Consider the following 21,745-nt stretch of genomic DNA (forward strand, 5'->3'; position numbering starts at 1 on the left):
TAAAGCTCCCTTTCTGTGATGGACGGCATGTGTAAGAACAAGTCTGTGCTCTTTGATAATAGGCAATCTGCAAACAGGTGAGAAGGCAAATTGCTCACAGCCCAAACCAACAATTTATGAATCACATAAAAGGGGGAGTGGAAAGAGGAGGAAGCAACAAAACATGGTCCAAACAAACTATCATGTTAGTTCCGCAGATCTAGCTGATTCAATTAACTTTCATGATTTACCAGGCTGAGGGGTTGTTTTCAAAGCAGAAGAGTGAGGAAGATTAGCCACCCTATGACAGACAACATAGCTATATGAAAGCAAATCAGGAACACCAAGGTTATTTTGAACCAGTTGCAGCTTCCCCCCTGCCCCTGGAAGCTCTATCTAATTTACAGAACAAAAAAGACATCATCACATCTAACAAAGAGTAAACATTCACTTGCCTGTAGTCATGATGCCTGTATCTGGTTGTTGATTTGTAATTACCAATGTATCCAAGATTTTAAGCTCCTGCTGTCAAGATTCGAAGCCCCCCGCTGTCCTCAAATGTACAGTACTTTATCTGCCTTTTTTTACTACTTGACAATGCCCAAACTAAACAGAACCTTACCTAAACACCGCTTGGGGGTTTTCCCCCCTGTGTTCTACTTAATCATGAATACAATAGACTTGCTGCTAACAAAGAGTTCACATCTACTTCAGATTACTTTTTTTCAATAAATAATTTGTTATTACTACTACTCTTACAAAAGCCAAATAAAACTCTTGGGGTTTTTTTTCCAATACTTCAAGGTTCTAGAGAAAATTTAAATTATTCTGTGATTTAAAATGTTATCAGACTGACCCAGCAAGATACTTATTCAAAGCCAATAAAACTAAAGCCTTGCTTGTAATTTGATTTTAGCATGCCTGATTCAGATAAAATTAAGGGAATTGCACAGCCTAATTAAAAAACTGTAAAAGGAAGCATGGACATTTAAGACATTCTCATTTTGGAAGCTACCACAAATGCAGGCATTTTCAGTTGGTATTTGTGACATTTAAATAAGATTCTGACTTTGGGGGGTTTATTTTTTTAAAGAAATATTCTTAGAATCAGAAGTTTTGGGGGAAAGCATCTCTACTGTTTAAAACCGTCTTCCCTGTACTGTATCTGAGGTATTACAGCAATTAACTATCCTCCACATAGTCTTCTGATAAGGTCGTTTAATTTGTAGGTCATTTGGAAATGCAGTTGATGTGTTAAAGTCCCTGTTATATTTTATTCTCTATGAGTATCACCATAATTTAGGAAAAATACAAGACACTCTTATATAATCAAAGGGTTCCACTTCACGTTGCTGATGTGAGACCATTACCTTAGTAAGCCTGAAATGACGGAGAAGCCTGGGAAGTGGGTCTACCTTTCTAAAACACATGTAATGCGAGGGCTTTTCAGTTCAACTGCTGTGTTTCACCAGAGAGAAACAATGAAGTACTTTGGTTTAACTGACTCAGTAAGTTGCTGGTTCTTGTTTTGTGGTTGGTTTGTTTTTATTTTCTTTTCTAATAAAAGTAACAATATTGATGTGATAAGAAGAGATTAAGAGAAAGCATAAGATGGAATTCTTGCAAACACAGCATAAAGAGTTAATCTAACCATCATCCTGATGCTTGGACAGGCTGGACTATGACAACACACAGGGGACAATTACCATGGCTCAGCTGATAAGCTGTAACTCACTAAGGTGCAATAATGCAATTTCTTTTAAAGATGTGCACTGAACAGGAGTGTCAGGATTAGGTCACTGAGGTTACAGAAACCCTGCCTTTCTGTGAGATTCAATACTGTCTTTTTTCTTTGTGTTTATCCTTTGTTATGCAGTCTTCCTCTTTACGGAAAAGCTTATTCTAAAGCTTATTCTTATGTGTAGATTGTAAGCCAAATCCTTCTTTTCAATTCAATAGCAACACTCCCTCCAATATCAACAGTGAAATAACTGAACCCTAGATAAAAACAACTGGTCATTCATCCATAGCTGAACTACATCTGGGTGAAACAGCAGCTATTTTGCAGTTAACATTATTATTGCAGACTGATCAATGGGTGGAAACACAAAACACAGGGGAATTTCAGGTAGATGGAAAATAATCATGCTGACTAAAATCAGGCAAACTCCCTAGAGGTAACTCCTTCATTCATATGAAAAATGTACAAGATTGTTTACAATTGTTCAGGATCTCAATTGCATATGCTATCCAAAAAGACATGTCCAACAGCTGACCTTGCTCTCATCTCATGCTACTGAATAAATAATGTTCCTATATGCTTTTTTCCCTATTTAAGTGAACAGGGAAATATAATGACAAGAGCTGCAGGGTTGGAGTTTTGTGACACAGACTCAGCCTGTACACACACTACTGGCTAGGCTGTAAACTGTGATAAGAACTTGTAGCTCATGTTTAGATACAGCTGCATTTCAGATTTAAAGATGAGCCTGTATATCAGAACAGAGGACTTGGGAATTACAGACAAATCCTGTTCTCACTGTTTCAAGCTATCAGGTATGTGAGATCAATACTTTTGACTCCTCATTTGTCACTAAGAGTTCAATACAAAGACACACCTTCTATTTCCATAAATACTATTGCTTAACCACAGCAAAACAAGACACAAATTCCCTAACAGTACTTCAAACACATCTATATTACTTGGCTGTCAAATACATACAGGATTTCTTTTTGGATTACTGAAGAAAACTTTTTTTTTACCTAAAACGCTGAAGCCAATATCAATGCTTGCTTTTAATCTCAAGGGAATGGGGGGAGGCAAGAAGCCTGATGCTGTCATCTTAGAATTGCCAGTAGCAAGACATTCAGTTCATCAAACCAGAATTTTTAGCTGTATCATAAATCAACCATTTTATTATGTTAGTGTTCAGAACTCAATAATTGCCTTTTTACAGTCTAAAATTAAAGATACTTCTTTTAAAACTCTAGTCAACAACTTCAAAATCAGTATAATTCTGATGTTTCCTCAAATGAGTTCATCTTACACCAAGCAATAAACTGGATACTTAACAACTGAAGCAGTTAAACCTGGAGTATTTCAATCATTATTCGTGTTTAACTGGGCAGAAGCTATGGTTTCATAGATCATTACTTAACATAAATATTTCTCTTCCAACAATGGCAAATTATTATTTTCCACCAAGAACTTCATTAAGTTTTCTTTTTGTTGGATGAATGCACTAATGTTACTAATAGCAGTCAACTATCATGTGAAATGAAGTAAAACATATCAGGAAGAATCGTACTTTATTTATCAAATGTCAGATTTCTAAGATTATTTTTTCTTATGCTTGGGAGATGAACATAAATATTAACATATTTAAGTACTACAGTATTTACAGACTAATTCAGATAATTATTTCCACAGCATGAGCAATGCAGTTATTTTCACATAGCTGGAATATGGCAGAACTTTTCTACACGCTAGAAAGTGTTTCCAATTCCACAATGGATCAGCCATTGCTTCTAACTGCCCAACTTTTTAGGAACAGTTTTTTTTGCTGGCTCATATTTTGTAACCTTTTAATGTTCTGATCAAGTAATCTACAATGTAATATACTGAATGTAAAACAGTAGCACTGACAGTTTTGTGTTTGAAATCAGTGATAACTGATCAAGCAAATACTCCTTTTTTATGTGAAATTTTGTCATCTGTTTTGCTTCTGTATCACAGGCTACTACTGTATATTTATATACTCCAGCAGAAGTCATGAGAATATCATAATAAAAATAACCTTCCTATCAAAGAGTGGGTCATTTTTTAAATCTTTTTTTTTTTTTTCCCCAGAAATCTTTCATATTACACTGCTCTGTGACTTAAAAGCCAAACAAACATGAAAAGTTTGTAATAAGCTGATTCTCTGAAGTGAAAATTAAAATATTCCTGTATATTCTCTGAAATAGCTATGTTGTTACTGAGGACCTGATATTGCATTTTCAGACACAGAACTCTGAATAGATAATTCTGACCCCATGAAATGCTCCAAAGTTGGCAGTTGAGTACACTTTGCAGAATAAACTCCCTATCCTTAAGATACCCTCTATTCACCAAATATATTCATTAAGATGACATGCAAATGTCTAAAAGTCAGATGGGCCATTATTAGCACTATGGAACATGTAAGCGATATACGAATTAATCGTTTACTTGTATTGAGTTGCCTGTGGCACCAAGAAAAACAAAAGCTAAATGTCAGTATTTCAAACTGTCAGTTGAAATGAGTCCCAGATGTTAAAACATTAAGCAACCTAAAAATCAATGAAGTTCATTTTAAACAAAATCTTTTCCAAGGCAGACTTTCACCTAGTGACTCAATTTTCCCCTTCCCCTCCCTGGCACAAATGAACATGGAAATTGCCCCTGTTTAACATGTGCAGTGCCTGAACTAGGCAAATGGTATATAGAACTGATTTAGGTGTCTTCTGCTACTAGAACCCACATTTTTTATGAAGATTGTTATAGTTTTAAAGGCAACACCAAAGAATACCTAGCGAGTAAAAACGTCAAGGTTTGTTTCTCTAAGAAAGCAACTGCCATTTGTCATTGTGCAGAATTCTAAAATGGAAGAAAGCACAGGTTGCTACTATTTTGCATAAAACCAATGGAAAATAGTTACTTTATATAAGAACTTAAGCTAATACAACCTGCCCACTTTCTAAAAACATAATGCCAAAGTATAGTGCCAAATCCAAACAGGACTTCTAAAACAAATTTTGTGAAACTTGATTTAAGAATGAGTAAATTTGCATTATAAACATCTGCCATTGTTTTCAGTACAATACTGATTACCAGAGTTGCCTGTATCTTCAGTGAACAAACTTTACAGAATATAGAAAGGCTTAGCTTCAGAAAGTGTCAAGAAATACAAGAGGAGATATTAACTGCTTCGGGACATTCACATGAGTGTTATGCATCTAGAAAGGGAAGAGATTACATACCCCTCTCCACCAATTCTTGTTATCTTTAGACGAAAATCAACAGAGTTCAGGCTGGGTGGCTTCCATTTCAAAATATCATCACATCGACCAGGCTTGTATTTCTGAAGCAAATTAAAAAGCAGTTTAATTATGCTTATTGCTTTTCACTAGTTTTGAAAGTAACAATTCAGCATTCCAGACTATATTAGCTGTCTCTAATGAATTACAATACTTAGTGACTGAAACAATGAATTCCATTACCACAGAGATAGTTGTGCTTCACTACTTTATTTGCTGCTCCCTTTTAAAACTGCTTAGGCTCTGTAGCCAAGCCATTGCCTATAATAAAAAGCTGAGAATGGAAATAAAAATTAGCATACTTCATTATCTCTCTCCGGCTAATGAAAAATTTCAAGAAAGAAACCGCAGAACAAATGAACACACTGACAGTAACATACATTAAAGATACATTTAAAATAATCTCTACATTTTTTAACAATTTCATGAACAGTATTTTTGTCATCCATGCTGTTGGCTGACAAAACATGAAACAGTCAGTGGTTACCATACTGCCAACTATTAGAAAGGCCCATCAGAAACATGTTCTTTCATACCAAGGGAATTTATGTGAAGATTAAAGAATATCATGGCATAAAGGAATATAAGTAAGGAAACATCTGTTACTTATGAAAAGGGTAAATACTAGAACCAGAAGTTGCAAGGATGAATTTTCTCTTAAATTAGGGCTTTGGTTTCTCATGGTCTCTTCTGTCATCTGCTCTGGTTTAGTAAGCTGTCATTTTGTTCATCCTCAGCTAACAGCAAAAGCCAACCTGCTAACCCTTTCCTTACTAGAATATATTTCCTGGTAATTGAGAAAATCAGAATTAACATGAAGAAGGCAAAAGCAAAAGAATCTTTTGGAGATGCAGAATTTTTAGTGTTTGGATATTAATTAATCCACAAAGAAAAAAATAATTACGCAATTGTACCTCAAAAAACAGACCAATAATGTCCAGTGTCTTTTGATAACACAGGAATCACTAGCATCACATGCCGCCCATGCAGTGTTCAATATTTGCAAAATACAATATTTACTGATGCTAAACCTAACACTTCTGCATGTAAAGTGACAAAAGCAGATGAAGATTTTTCTTTCTCACATAAAAATTGAAAGCTACTCTTTCCAAAATAAATGCAGCATATATTGCTTATAATTTCTTGATGAAAGATGGTGACTTTTGCTAGACAGTGAGTAAAGACAAGTTCCACATAATTGAAATGCAAATCAGCTCCAAACATTTTTAGCCATCGTTCTGTGACACACGACAAAAATAACCTACTAAAAGCTTCTTCTGGAATTTCAACCTGGCTGGCTAGAGCACATTAGCTCCAATTTTATCATCATGGCCCTTAGAACATCTGAGGGCAATGGCTTCAGGCACTCTATTCCGGTTCCCATTCAGGGCCCTATAAACCTGTTCCAAACGTCTGTATTAAGAGTCACCTGCCCAACTATTCTAACAATGCATGGCTTTGCACTACATTTCTCCACAATAGTCTCAGCATCTGAATAATGTTTAAATGATTTATCCTCGTCCTCGTGACAACATACAGGAGCTGCTTCTGATACCTCTTATCTATGCCTGCTCTCCTTCCACATCTTTTATGCCATTTCTTTCCAGCTATCTTCTATTTGAAAATTTTCCCTTGCAAAGCAACTTTCTTCAGTAGTCCCCCACATCTGTAAGTCTTGCCAAATCAAATCAAACATCCTTGTTTCACTCGAATAAGAAAACAGTGTGATAGTAAAGTTATGAAAGCATCTACTTTCTTTCTTCTCTTCGCACTCTATTTCCCCTTCATATGACTTCTGTGCTATAACATCAGTAGGTATTTGAAGAAAGTTGGTTGCCTGTACACCTTTTCCAAAATGGGATTTTGAAAGGTATCGTTTAAGTAATTTACAAAAACCAGAAAAATCTTTCTGCAGTAAAGAAATACTCCTTAAGTTGCCACCATCCTGCTATTCCCTCCCTCATTTCCCTGGCTCTTTTCCATTCACCAGAAATATCTTAAAATTCCAATGATCTCATCTTTAAATTCTTATAGTAATGAGATTTATCTTGCTTTATAGTTTTGTCCTCTACTTTCCAAAACTGAAAATCTGCTCTTATGCAGTATGGTGTTAAAAACATCTAAGGACTCATGCCACACATCATAACTAGCATTAAGTAGGGAAAACAGAATATACAAAATAAGATGCTCAGTAAAGCATTTAAGCTTTTTTGATCATAATTTTTATCTATATATTTTCATCTTCAGATTATGTGTTTAAGTATAGTTTGAAGTACATTCAATTTTACAGAAAGTATTTATTATTTGGTTGTGAGCACTGAATATGAGATAAAGGCCGATGGCACTGAAATACCATTTTCAGTTAACTTTTCCTGCCATTTTCTAGCACTTATATCTGATATAGAGAGAATGTGGAATTACATTCTATGTAACTTTTATTAATAAAGTATGTCCCAGGAATAATAGGACATAATACAGTGTTCAAAAGACATTATTTGTTGCTCTCTTTCATTTGCAATTTCTAATTTGGACAAAGACAATTACTACTACTAGGTTTTTACCTCTTAGTTCAAAGAAGAACTATGGGGATCACTTTTGTTTGTGACAAATTTCTCCACAGGTAGTGACTATTTAATTTATGAAACAACGGCTAGAGCAGGTATGAAGGAATCCAGGATAGAGCTGAATTCCTGAGTTTGTTGGAACAGGCATATATTTTGCTGTATGGAACAGAAAATTTATCTTAATGGTTGCTCTTTGGTCTTTTAGCATGACTGAGGTCTTCACCCATTCCATTGCCAATCATATAGAAAGCCTAAAATCTTGCATTAAGCCCCTGTGTGACACACTGTGTAATTTATTGATTTGCAATAATCTTCAGAGTAAGGTTACTGGAGTGTTTACAAGTGATGGATTTATTGATAAATACTCAAGTCATCAATTTCTTTTTATGCAGTAGGTCATATTTTTGAGACCTTCTGAGCTATTAAGATTAGACCCAATCTTTGACTTTAGAAAACAATCTCAGCTGGTTTAATATATGGCTCCAAACCATCCATTTACATATCATTGCTTTAAAGAGACTATGAAGAGAGGCTAATCGTCTTCAAGAGGAAATTTTCTCTTTTGTACAGAAACACCAATTTTAATCAAAGAAACACCCCATATTTTCTGTCCAAAAGGTAAATTTGGACTACTTCTGCATTCATGAGTACTGAATATTTCCTCCCGACTATAAACAGGAGCCTCACTTTCTGAAGAAACAAATAACAGTATTGTAAAATACCCCATTTTTAAAAATAAAGACCAAGATTTCTTCTGAGCAATGTGAAAAAAATTCAAAAGCTTTTAAGGGAGGACCAGACTTCTTTCAGGATTGCAGACTCTGTTCTATTTGTATTTAATTCTGCCTGGAACACAGACCCTGCAAACACTAGATGCTCCTTTAGGAAATTAATTCTTACTGACAGGAAAAGAATAAACCAATCTCTCTGAGTCACGGTACTGAAATTCTGAAGAAGAGATGCATCCAATCTATATAACCACCTAAGAATGGCCTCACTAGAGCTCTAGAATCCTATTCTGACAACAGGCAGTGATGTCAACAACATGTGCCCAGGGAAGGTGAAAAACAGGGCAATCGTATATATTTTCTACTACTACTCTCTGAGAGATTATACATTTTCAAGCCCAGAGACTTCCTGGCATAGATGATTTTCAGTTTCCCCTGCACTAGCTCATCTAGCTCCCCAGTAAGACCACATAAACCTCTGGCAGCTGTAAAAGCCTGCAGCACCATGTTTCATGCACAGCCCAAATACACTGCAGGGAAAACCACCACCTTCTGTTTATTTTGAAACAGCTTTTGTTGATTTCAAAGACCTGTACTCCCTAGGGCTCATATTAAGAGAGATGCTGAACAATCAAACACCTTGCTTCTGTGCTACTCATAGTTTCATACTCTTCTATATGCACCGAAATATCATTTTACATGTGCATGTACAAATTTGTTCTCTACAGACATTACTCTACATTTATCTACATAGAACTTTATGTGCTGTTTTATCACTCAACCACCCAGTCTTCTAATGGCCTACTGTAATTTTCCAGATTTAGCACCAGTCCTTGCTGATCCAGCAAGAAAATGTCACTTTACAGTCCATCTGTTTTTCAGCTTGCTTATGCACAGCACAGGTGACTCCCCCTCCCTGGTGAGGACTGAACTGTACCCCATCTCTTGACTCCTACTTTTTACCCAATTACTTACCTGTGGAAAAACCTTTTCTTTTATGTCTCACATCTGCTTTAGCTTCTTCAAGAATATTTCATTAGAAACTTTGACAGAGGCTTTCTGTAAGTCTCAGTTTGAAAAACTAGCCTTACTCAGATGAGTTTTGATCCCTCTGTTGGAGAGATGTAACCTTTCAAAAAGGCATGTAATTTTCCCCATCTATATCATGTTTACCCACACTATCAACTCCTGTATTCCTCATTATAGTTTCAACTCCTTTGTCCAATACAGACATCAAACTTACAGGCCTTACTTATTTCCCGATTTTCCATGACACCTGTACCCACCCTCAATTTTTCTTATTGGAATTGCATTTTCTACCCTCACACACTTAGGCACAAATGTATATTTTCCACACAGGACTTACTACATGATTTTTTCAAATTCTTTTTCCAAGATAGACAAGTGACACCTTCCTAAAAATCAGTAAGAAACCAACTTCACACAAGACAGGAACAGCTACTCCAAGATCAGTAATGAAAAGCAATGTTTTGACAGGTTACATCTTCATACCTGTAATTGCACTGCTGGAGCCACAATTTTGACTCAAGTTTAATTACAAAATTAATTGTCTGACTTGCTTCAAGGGGAGTGGGGGAGGACTTGTTCTTTAAAATTGAGTTATCTTTCTTTACCTCTATAACCAGCACAGGCTGAAACTAGCCTCAGTTAAAGAGTTTGTCCTATTAACCAAAAAAAAAAAAAAAAAAAGAGGAAAAATTCTCTCTACCACACCTCAAGTTAGCCAGAGATATCTTACCTAGAAAGCAACGGCAATAAATATACACTTTTGACTATTATACTTAGTTTTGACCATTGTTAAGTAACACCCTTCTCACTTCACAGCAATCTGTTAGCACTGAACACCCCGCAAAGGTAACAGGTAATTTACAGGTATCTTTTCAAAACAGATAAAAAGGCTTAGATAAGCAAACTTCAAAGTTCATATTATGAACAAGTTATACAGCCCTCCACCCTCCTCCCCCCCCCCCCATTATTATAATGAAAGACAAATTCACAGAAGTCTAGTTTAAAATGAGAACTCATTAATAATCCCCGAGAAGGAGATTAAATTTTGTAACAGGTTGAGTCCTGTTACACACAATACAGCAGTAGAAAATCATTGAGTTTGAATGCTAAGTGCTAAATCAATTTCTTTCAACATGAGCTGGAGCCAAACAAGAATTCTGCTTGTTAAGTATGTGAAAACTTCACCTTAGATGAATCATTGCATACAGCAGACCTGTTCTGCCTGAAGTTTTTCTATATTCTAATTCCAAAACAAAATGTGAAGCAATCTGTCTGAGATCAAACTACTCCCTAGCATTTTAAATATAGCATTCATAGCAATGATATCCTCACCACCACCCCCCGACAAATATGCATGTACACGACTACTTCTAAAACATATCGGATCCCATAGAATTTCAAATACAAAGTTCACTTCACTCTGAAACCCTTCAACTCAGTCTAACCACAGAAATTAGAACTCCACACCAGAAACTTAACATACTGACAAATCAGAAAATATCCCAAATAGCTTTAAAGGCTTGGACCTCCTGAAGTCCCTTCCAATCTAAATTATTCTCCAAAATTAATCTCTTTTTGGATGCTTGCTCTTGTAGCAGTCATACTAGGTACACTTACAGTAGCATTTTAAATTGCAAAATTAATGCACTTTGAATCCTCCAGTTGTTCTTTATCACTTACTACTATAGTCGGGCAACTCTGGTGCACGCAAATTGGACACTATTTACGTAAAACCAAACTTGACATTTCACTTCAGGGATATACCTGAATGCACTCCACCCCACCGTATGGCCACTGGAGTCCAAGGCAAAGGCTGCACCTACCTAGCACAGATGAAGCTGAGCTGTGAAGACAGTTGGCAACTACTGGGTTGTTGGTCATAAGGCCCTTTCCAACCCTAACTATTCTATGATTCTATGTAGAACCCCAATCCTCTGCCCTGTCCCAAAAGTACTAAGTCTAGTTGCACCCTTCCTCCATAGTTGTCCATAGAGGGGCAACTCATCTTTTCCTTCTCCCTAGCTTAAGGGAAAGGCTGTCCCTTGGAAAATAAAGTTCTGTTATCTGAACTTTTGCTGACACATTTCTTGTTAGTTGCAGATATTCCTCCCACACGGGCTTTTGTTTTGCCTACAACCATGCATCTTCTCGGCATTTGTATTCAATGGGTGGTTCAGCAGAAAGCCTGGACAGCAGGGAGGTTAGCAGCCCATAATGCAGATGAAGTTTCACTCCAAACAGCTGCTTTCACATGGGATAGGCTTTCCTGCTTACAATTTTGTAGGAGGAAGAGTGAGGTTAGTTTCTGGGACTGCATTCTGGGCAGGCAGACTGGGCTGTGGGGTGGTGCTGACTCACCATGAAGACACCCACCTGGAAGACTGAGTAACTTCAGCTGAAAGTCTAGACAAAACAAATGGTTCATTTCTCCTCCCGACTGAAAAGGAAGAGGTGGTGGGATGACCAAGTTCGTGCCTCATCTAGGAGAAAGGGAAGGTTTCCCTGACAAGGGTGCCTTACTATCCTACAAAGCATAATCAGCCAGCTTTACCTCTGTAACCCTTATTAAATATCATCCTCCCGAAGTGCTGCAGCAGATAACACAAGCCACCTTTCATTTCCCTTCCTCCACATCTTCCTTTGCCCCTTCCACCTCCAAATGACAGGAAACTAGCAAGTAACTCAGCTCTTTCTTTCCTTCCAAACATTACAGTGGTGCTAGTGAGCTATAAATTACCCTCAGTAAACTAGTCAGACCTGGCCCTGCGAGGTATCCTGAGGGCTTGATAAGGTGGGAGCTGCTGGCAGATACCAATTCAGAAAGATTTAAAAAAGGGCACAGAAGGCTCATGGAGGATTTATCTGAATAACCATGCTCGCCCAAGAGGAATGGTAGTTTGAGTACCACTGGGGAGTGATGGCAGATAGGGTAGGAAGGGATGGAGTTAACCAGCTACTGGGAATCTAATGCAATTCTTTTAAATCATCAAACATAACTTGCCACATTGCAAATGACACAAGAATTTATCCACACTGAAAATGCAATAAATTGCAATTAAGTATCCTTGAACATATCAATCATTAGTAATTTTAACCTATTTCATATTTTAACACCAAGAAAAAACTTCTGTCATTACAAAAATTATATTCTGATATTTAGTTAGACTGACTTACCAGAATGTAGACACTAAAAGCATTTTAAAAACACTCAAGAATGCCTCAGGTTCACAAACAGGAAGAAATACTTCTGTTGTAAAATCCACCCATTTCCATTACCAATATTCTTCTGGTTTAATTAAACTGTTTGCAAGCAACTTCACATTCAACATGATACTAAAGCTTTCACTTGAAAGGAAAAAGTTATCTACAGCAAAACCTATATTAACAACAAATTTGCTCCTCTTTCCAGCTCAAAACAATGGTTAAATACTTTCTCTGAAGAGCTCTACTTAATTCTGAGGCCTCTTACTATCCACAGGGCAGCTGCTGCCCTACCCAATCTAATTGCATTCAGCTGTGTAAACATAAAGACAGAACGATTACCCAAAATGTGTTTTTATTTTCTTGCACCACAGACCCTGGATCATTTTAAAGAACCAAAAGGGATCGATTATAATAAATAATTTCACACTAGTCCTTACAGAGAGATGAGCTGGAGAAGCAGAAGTTGCTAACACTGTTGACAGATTACGTGAAAAAAACACATCAACAGATCAAGAAACAGCAAGATGAAAGGCAATCATTGACTCAATTGTATGTTCATAGGTTTTTAAGACTAGAAACCATTAGCAGGCTTACAGAAACAGCTCTGTTGCATACAGAACTAAGAAATTCAAACAATGTTTGAATCAAGCTTATAATTCTCATACAAACTACAGTAATGTTTGTATCAAGCTTATAATTCATATTCAAATTACAGCACACCTTCATGAAGGATACCAAGTGATGAAGAAACCACAGCATATACCTACGGAGGTTACAATGGCCATTTATTACACTTGTGCTTAAGAATGTATGCTTATTTCAACACTGAATCTTGTTAATGCCCTAGTTTAGAGTAAACCCAGCTATTCATGTAATTACTCCCCTTTTTAAAGATAAAATTGCTAAGTCTGAGTTTCACTGCATGGGTAATTTTTCAGTTGGCTAATGTACACTTCTTCATAGAGCAATTTCACAAAAGCCTTCATAAGTGTAGGCAACAGAACAGAATCTACTCTTCCAATTTTCACTGCTTATGCATAGAGCAGTATACAAAACAAAGTGTACATGGCCTTTGTTTTCTTTTGCATTGCATTGAAAGGTGTTGATAACTATCTGAAATACTTCTTTCATATTCACACCTTTAGCTGGGACTTAATATATTTGCTCGTAGATATACAGCCCACATTTGGCTGCATTCAATCATCATCATAAGACCAAATTATCCAGGTTAGCCTACACACCTGATCTTTTGTAAAAATAAGTAAGTTTGCCGAAAAAGTTCGAAACAGTGACATGACCATGCACACTTAAAAAAAATTCCAAACCCTACCGTTAAAACCCTTGGTTGTAAAATAACTTCATCTGTCACAAAAAAAAAAAACAACCAACAAATGAAATAAAACTACACAAATCCAAAACCCCCCCAAACCCACAAAGACACTAAAACCTACTTGAGAAAATAAGCTATCCCATCAGCAGCTAATTTGTGACTCTAAACGTCTTTAAGCATTCTGCCTTCTGTTCCTTCTAGCTTCCCTTTTCAGTTCCAACTCCCGTTCCTGAAAGCACCCATACAAACAACTTGCATTCTCCCCATATTCCCCATACACCACCATGCAATACCCCATGTTCTTCCCTATGTATTCAACTTTCTTTGTCTGATAAAAAGCTAAGCAAAAGGAAATGTGGCACCAGAAGCGTCTTGGTCACTGATGGGTAAATGTGATTAATGCCAATTCTTGCTATATATTGAGCAGGGCGCTGAGAACTGGAAGAAAGAGATATACTAGGCTGATCACAGGCCCACAACACTCCCTGGTTGAGGAGCAGAAAGTCCAGTTTTTCTTATTGCAGTCTGAGAGAAGAGATTATTTGAGAAGACTGCTTTGAGACTAGTGGACTCATTTGTAACTCACATCCTTGCAGGTGAAGGCAAACTACGTTGTACACTACAGCATTTATGGTGTTTGGTGGCTATCACAAGTGATCAGAGAATCAGCTTCAGAGATTATCCATCGTATACATAAGGAAAGCTACCTCACACGTAGATGACTTAGGAGACAAAGGAGAATAAAGTCCAAGAGTAAAAGCCTCCAGGTTCAAACAACAGGGTGCATGATTACAGAGGATGATGCACTGAAGTAGTGACTAAATTAATCCACTGATCTGGAGTAGACAAGGGAATAAAAAACATCAGGACAGCAGCACGTAGTGAGACAGACCAAATATTATTACACAGGAAGAGAAAAATATTATTGCTTACTCTTGCACAAATCCATCATATTTGGTTGTTATTTAAAATACATCAGAGCTTCCCAAACTGATTATCTATCACACACCAAAATCTTTATAGAGGTCAAGATTTGCCAAATACATTCCACACGCCTCAGAATCAGAAAGTGAGCTCTTAGGAAGTCTCTCACTGGGGTCGGAGCATGTGAAAGGTCCCTGGGCATCCCACAGATACTGGTCACATTAGTTTTGAGCTGGCTTCACTCTTGAAGTATCTGGAAATAACCATCACCTTCTCCATCATCACTGTCACCCCTTCCTGCCCTTGCCCATCTTCTGCTTCCTAGGACAACCACTGCGCTGCCCACAAAGTACCACCTGGCCATTCACTGTGTACATCCAAATGCCCCAAACCAGGTTCACAAAGAAACAGCTGAATCGCAGAGAAAAAAACCCAGCCTCACTAAAATCCAGTTCTACACCATAATCCTGCAGCTTAGAAAATATTGTTTACAGCTGAATGGACTAATGTGAGCTAGCCGTGATTATTAAAGACAAGAACTTCTTGAAACATTTCTAATTAGAAACATAACTGACTGCTCCAGAGAGAAAGCATTTTTCCTATGAAGAGTTTGGAGAAACTCAGTCATATTAACCAAATGTTTGACACCTGTGAAACCAGTTGAGACAACTGATTTCTTTCATGTGGATGTTTGACATAATTTCCATAAAAACTCTTGAAATTTAAAAGCAGGCAGAGCTAGTTGCCCCTATAGTTATAAAGGAAAGACAGGGAGATATGATTAAGTACTCCCAAGAGTGAAGAGGCTAAGAGAAACCCCTTGGTAAAAGCTAGTACTTTCCAAACATTTGGCATTTGCAAAAGGCATTTTCATAGCTGAGAGAAAACAGAAGAATCTAAACAGTGAATAGAAAATGCGTAAGAATACAAAATGGCTCCAAAGTTCATACCACTTCAAAACATGACCCAAATGCTATCCCACTTCACCCTAACAGTTTACAAACCTCGACTCAAGTAGCACAACCTCTGTTTAACTATAGACAGCTGGCCACGATGCCCAGGCTAAAAGGTGGCAAAAAAAAAAAAAAAAAAAGTAAATTTCTCCCTCTCAAAAAAAACTCCTTTCACTAAAAATTAAAGAAACTAATAAATGCTGCTTTTCATGCCCAGTATTCTAAATTACTGATTCAAACCACCTGAATAATCAAAGAGCTGCAGTCCTCACTAAATACCAGTTTTTTCCCCAGTTCAGCATTTGATCAGAATACAGAGACTTGCTAATGGCCAATAAATATTTGATCAGCTTGAAAGTAAGATTGTTAATGAATTCCAAGCATTATGCAACGTAATGTTGTCACACCATGGAAAATAAATCTTGAAAAGGCTTGAAAAGACAGGGAAATGAGAGGTTCCTCAGCTAAGCTCAAATCATTTAGGGTCCACAATTAAGTCAAAAGGATGACAGAGCCCACTCCTGATAATAAAGTTTTCAACAGCTCATTACTTGACAGCAAAGTCACCATGCTGCTTTAACTCCATATAGTCGTTTGTGCCAGTTCTTCCATTCTTCCACTTTAAAACGTGAAATAAGGAAAAATTAACGCACGTTCTCAGACACAACTTTAGTGTATTCCGGAAATTCTTCCTTTAGAGGGTTAAAGGACTAAGCAGGAATGATACTTTTTAATACATTAAAACATTAGCACTGGTTAGCCAGAAGTAGCAGGTTTTATTGTAAAAATGTTCCTGCACCACAGTTTGTCTCTGATGAAAATGTGACTTGAAGATATATGAAGTAGAAGGAAATGGTTATAACCAAAATGATTTCTGAAATATTAAGCTTAACTGCCATTGCAGACTGAAAAGCAAAGCATATTACTAATATGTACTCATTTAAATAGCATTCAGTTATGTTTTATACTAAGGATTTTAACATTTGAATGAAAATCAGGTTAACCTGCATGCAGAAATTAATCTGTTAATATTTTAATAGTTTTTTTTCAATTTCTTTTTCCAAAAGTAGCTCTGAACTTCAAGATAATGCAATATTTATACTGGACTTCTTTGGTAATTATTGGGCTAAATGTCTACTACTCTTGCACTTTCATTTAGCTTTATACCTCCAGCTTCATTAAACACCTTATTTCACAACTACACTAATAGCTTTTCTCAATATTCCATCAAGCAAGGAGAAAAATGAGGATTTTTCTTTATCACTAATGTCATTTACATATTAATCCTATTAATATTTGATAAATGAGGTCAGTTCACATTCAAAAATCCGTGATTACAGCAATGGGAATGTAGCCACCACAAAATTACTCATTACTCTTTCGTAACCACCATCCCTCGAACGTTACTGTAAGCAGCAGAAACCTATTTCTCAGTCAGTTCTGCTTGTATTTGTCCTTTCACTTAATATTATGATCTGCAACTAAAAACTCCAACCTGTGGTCTGAAGCAAAACCAGAAAAGTAAATGCTTTCCAACTGTCGGCTAATATACACATGATCTGCAGTGGACTAAATGGTACATGCCTTCAACTCCAAATTCTGCTTTTGGCAAATGTTATCCATTAAAAAGCTAGATACTTCTACCTTTGTGACAAAATAAATGTCCTGACAACAGAGTTGTAGCCTGATGGTTCAAGGTTGCTACTTAAGGTATGAAATTTATATTGATTATTTTGTATTGATTATTTTGTAATTTTCTTATTTTTCACCATCTAGTATTTATAACCTCCTTAAATATGTGCTGTGTAAGTCTTCAGGAGAAATAAACACAGTAATAAAAACAATCAAGATACTTCGATTTGCCTTCTGTTGCTTTATTTCATTCTCTTTATTTCACTTTGTATCACTAACTTGAACTGAGATGGCCTCAGTTCATAACCACATTGTAAAATGTGACCTGGATGCCAGTATGACTACAGAATACTATTACATTTATTTTTTCAAATGAAATTGTCTTTAAAACTAAGCTTCACAACTCACTAGCAGCCATAAGTATAAATTAAAATAATGGAAAAGATCAAGTCTACATAATTTTTCATTAGTCATACATTGTTAATTCACCACCACCACCACCACCCCCCTCCAGAAACAAACATAGAGGTAAGAAGCTAAATAGCCTGAAACAACCGTCCAGAAAGACTGGTCAGTTAGGCTAAAGGACAGTTTCACCCTTAACTCCCAAATACCCTATGAAATATATCAATAATGTCAATCTTTCTTCATTTCCATCCAACTTTTCCCCCAAAACAATCAGCCTCTTACTCTTATGTGATCAGGAAACCCTTTTCTTCCTGAAGATATCAACACCATCACTGCTAAAAACTACAGGAGTTAGCTTGGTATTGTACCCAAAGATTAGGTTTACCTTTATTTTTGAGAAGGCCCTAATCATGGAAGGCTCTGGGTGAAACACAGTCTAAGTTAGGCATAACGTAGACATGGAGTTCTAGGTGCTTAATAAAGCAGTTCTCCAATAAGCAACTGTTTCCCATGTGGCAAATGGAGGAAGATGATTATCTGAAGCTTTACACATATTTATTTACCTAAACATGTAAACATGGCACTTGCTCCTCACTGGTTATGTATACTACTTACGAATTTCCTTTACAAGTACTAGATCATACCCTGCTCTCTGTATTTTCAGATTCAGATACTCTTCAAGTCATTATTATATTATTACATATCTGAAATTTTCAAACATACCTTAAATAAGACCATTTGAGACTACTAATGCTGTTTTTTCTGCTAGTCTTTCAGAACTAATTAGGTATTAATATAACTAATAAATGCAATGTTTACAATGACAAGCCACAGCACTAACTATGAAAGGCAGGAGCAATTTTAATTCCATTTTATTTATTAGCTAATTTGTATTATTTTCAGTCAGCACTACTTGAAATTTAGAAAATAAATTAGAAAAACCCTTGGACAACTGTATTGCCAGATACCACAGCAATGCTCAGCTGATGCGTTCTGTGTGCACAACCAATATTCACGCTGATGTTCTCTTTCCCCTGTATGTTTAACATGACTCTACCCAAATTCATCTCTGGAGGGCTGTTTAGGACATTACTCTTAATTCACAGCTACAGAAGCTTGGTGACAAAGGATGAGGGGTGTCTGAAGTAAACCGTTGGGACAACCAAGATAATACAGCAGCACTCCTGGCCCTTCTCCTTTACTTGTTTTTTGTGGTTTTGGTTTGTTCAGTTGCTTTATTACATCACATTTTTATGAACCTTACTGTTTACACCTCTAGTGTTTAAAACTTTGTATATATCAGCCTAAATCTTCTCTCATTTCTCAAAGCCCAACAGCCCTAATCTCTCCTCATCTTCCTTCCTTTCATTTTTACTACCTCTGTCCCTACTCAAGCTTAAGTGCAGTCGATTGAATTTACACCAGAGCGAGAGGGAAGTCAGTCTCTCACAGGACTTATTTCTTTGTGGATGGTTAGTTTGTGATCAAAGGCTCCCAGAAATATCACAAAAGTTGGGTTGGATCAGCAGGAAGGATTCAGTGCTTGAAGTCTGACAGGAAAAGCATCCCCAGTGTAACAAAAGAAGTGAGCAGCAGTGCTCTTAGCTGACTCAGTACAATAATGTGATTTAGAAGCTGGGTAACTTATCAGTATTAGAGACCACATTTGCAGCAGCTAAAACTTGTAAATTTAGGATTTCATCATACCATTGGTTTTGTTGACATTTTTCTTAAGATATGATGATAATCACTATACCAGGAATAATATTTCAGCAAAACATCTTAGAGCTCAAAAAGATTAACGCAAACTACAGATCCCAAATAGAAAGATGCAAAAATCTATTCCAAAATACTTCTTGAGAGATGCCAATCTTGAAAAAAGAACAAAGCCTTACACTGAAAGTCAAACAGTGGGCTATAGCTTTAAACTAATCTGAACATAAGGAGAAATGTACAAGTACAAACTAAGAAATTTCAGCATGCTGGTCTCAGACATAGTCTAATTTCTTTTTTTAATTCCTGAGTTAAAAAGTCCCTAGAGCTCAACAGAGATGCATGAAAGATGATGCACAGAACTGCCTGCAGGATTCTTTCTACATGTTGCCAAACGTATGTTACACAAAATTGTCATTAAGCTCTAGCTTATTACATTTTACAGGGCTACAAGTCTCCTTGGATTAAATATTCATGAGTCTTGCTTGGTACACTGAATCCTGTGGTATTTTACAAGCAACAACAGAAGCTAGCCTTTTCAGCTACACATTCTAATACATAAATTATAAAATGACGAATTTTTATCATATTCAATTCATCATTACCTATGTAGATTAAAGCAGCAAACCCCGTATTTTACATCCTTAGTTTCACAACACTCATACAACGTGAGAGCAAATCTAACCAGTCAAACTCAGCATGTGCTTCTCAGTGCTTTTACTCTGTAAGCAGCAAGCTGATGTGCTTGGAAATGAAAAGTAAAGTAGGGGAAAAAAAAAGTACATTGAAAAAAAAAAATCAGTTATGTATTTTCTCCTTCCAGTCTGCTACAAGACTAGCACAACTTAAAATTGTATTTTCAGGAAAGTAATTTGGATAATGAGAAGGGAAAACTCCTAGATAATGAGAAGGGAAAACTCCTCTGAGAAAAAACACAGCATGCCGAAAGGGGAAAACAAAAGGGTCCTCCCCACTCCTTCCAAAGAATTAATCCTTATAGCTCTGACTTAGGAACAAGTAAGTCTGTGGCTCTGGGTAAGAACAGGTTGAGTTGAATAGGGTAATTGTTTTCTGAGCACTGCAAGTAAAGGGCAGAGAACTCTAAGTTGTATTTAAAAAAGTCACTCAAAGTACTTCAGTTACTGTAAGGATTAGTTGCCATCCTCCTCAGGGAGCAACATTCTGCAATTAAAAGCAGTGGTTCTGATACTGGTTGTTAATCTTGCCTTGTAACCAATCTGAGAACAAAGCAATAGTTTCAGCCACATTAGATTTTTTACCCCTCCTACAGAGCATGACCACTCAACTGTTGATCAGACATGCAACACAAGATCTCTGGTTTGAATGCTGGGATTGAGCAACTGCCGTGAAGAACCTCTTCCAACTTCTCTGCTGCTGGCAGGGAACTTTCATTCTGTTACTGGCAGAAGGGCTTCAGACAGTTCCCAGTCTTTGCCACTTTTTCTCCTTTCCCATCTCTTAAACATTTCCTCTACTTTAATTACACCAAACATTAAACTGCTTCAAGCACGCAAGAACCTGAAGGTGCAGAGAACTAGGGAAGGGGTAAATTACAATCACTATTCACAAAACCAAATGTCAAAAGGTTTTGCAGCTTTTAACATTGCTACAAGCAATGAGAGGACACAGAAAGAGTGCTAAGCACAGCTTTTCCACAAACAAATGTGGAATGTATCTAAAAAGAACTGCATTTCTTACGAGAACTGCTCCTCATGGGACCAATTCACCACCATCCATCAAGTGAACACTGATATGTTTGATATGCAATGAGTGGGTAATTCTGGGAGAAGAAAGACACAAACCTGAGCCAATTCACAAGAAACTTTTTTTTATATCTGATAATCTTCTGGAAGTTTTTTCAACTTGGTTTCACGAGTCCTTTTTGCTAATGTCATAAAGAGACAAGAATCCTTTCTTTAATCTCTACAACATAAACTTAGTATCTCTGTCACAACTGAGAATGACATAGAGAAAAAAAAATACCATCATCGGTTCAAGCAATGTGACAACATTTAGAACTTATTTTACGTATCTCCTCCCACTTCCAAGATAACATGAGTTTATCGTTCCAATGTAATGTTACTAAAATGCGAAGAGTTAATAATGAGCACGCTACTATGAACTCTGAGACAGTAAGCTAGATTTCTGTGAAGAACCATCCTATTTGTGAAACAGCTTTAACAGAATCCTTAAAAAAAATTT

At 36.7% G+C, this 21,745-nt stretch overlaps 1 protein-coding gene across 4 annotated transcripts in view; it reads right to left on the reverse strand.

Annotated features, from left to right (window-relative positions):
• Positions 1–21,745, reverse strand: part of RNGTT (RNA guanylyltransferase and 5'-phosphatase) — a 184,795-nt gene that overhangs the window by 58,281 nt on the left and 104,769 nt on the right. For 3 of the 4 annotated variants that reach the window (XM_062608379.1, XM_062608376.1, XM_062608380.1), the window contains one exon: positions 4,981–5,081. The exons of the other annotated variant lie outside the window; for it this stretch is intronic. In XM_062608379.1, coding sequence (XP_062464363.1) covers positions 4,981–5,081 — 101 coding nt within the window. The remainder of the gene's footprint in view (positions 1–4,980; positions 5,082–21,745) is intronic. 4 annotated transcript variants of the gene reach the window in all.

This window comes from Pezoporus occidentalis, unplaced genomic scaffold, assembly GCF_034315485.1.
Source record: "Pezoporus occidentalis ecotype Australia unplaced genomic scaffold, CSIRO_AGI_Poc_V1 ctg13, whole genome shotgun sequence".
Lineage (NCBI taxonomy): Eukaryota > Metazoa > Chordata > Aves > Psittaciformes > Psittacidae > Pezoporus > Pezoporus occidentalis.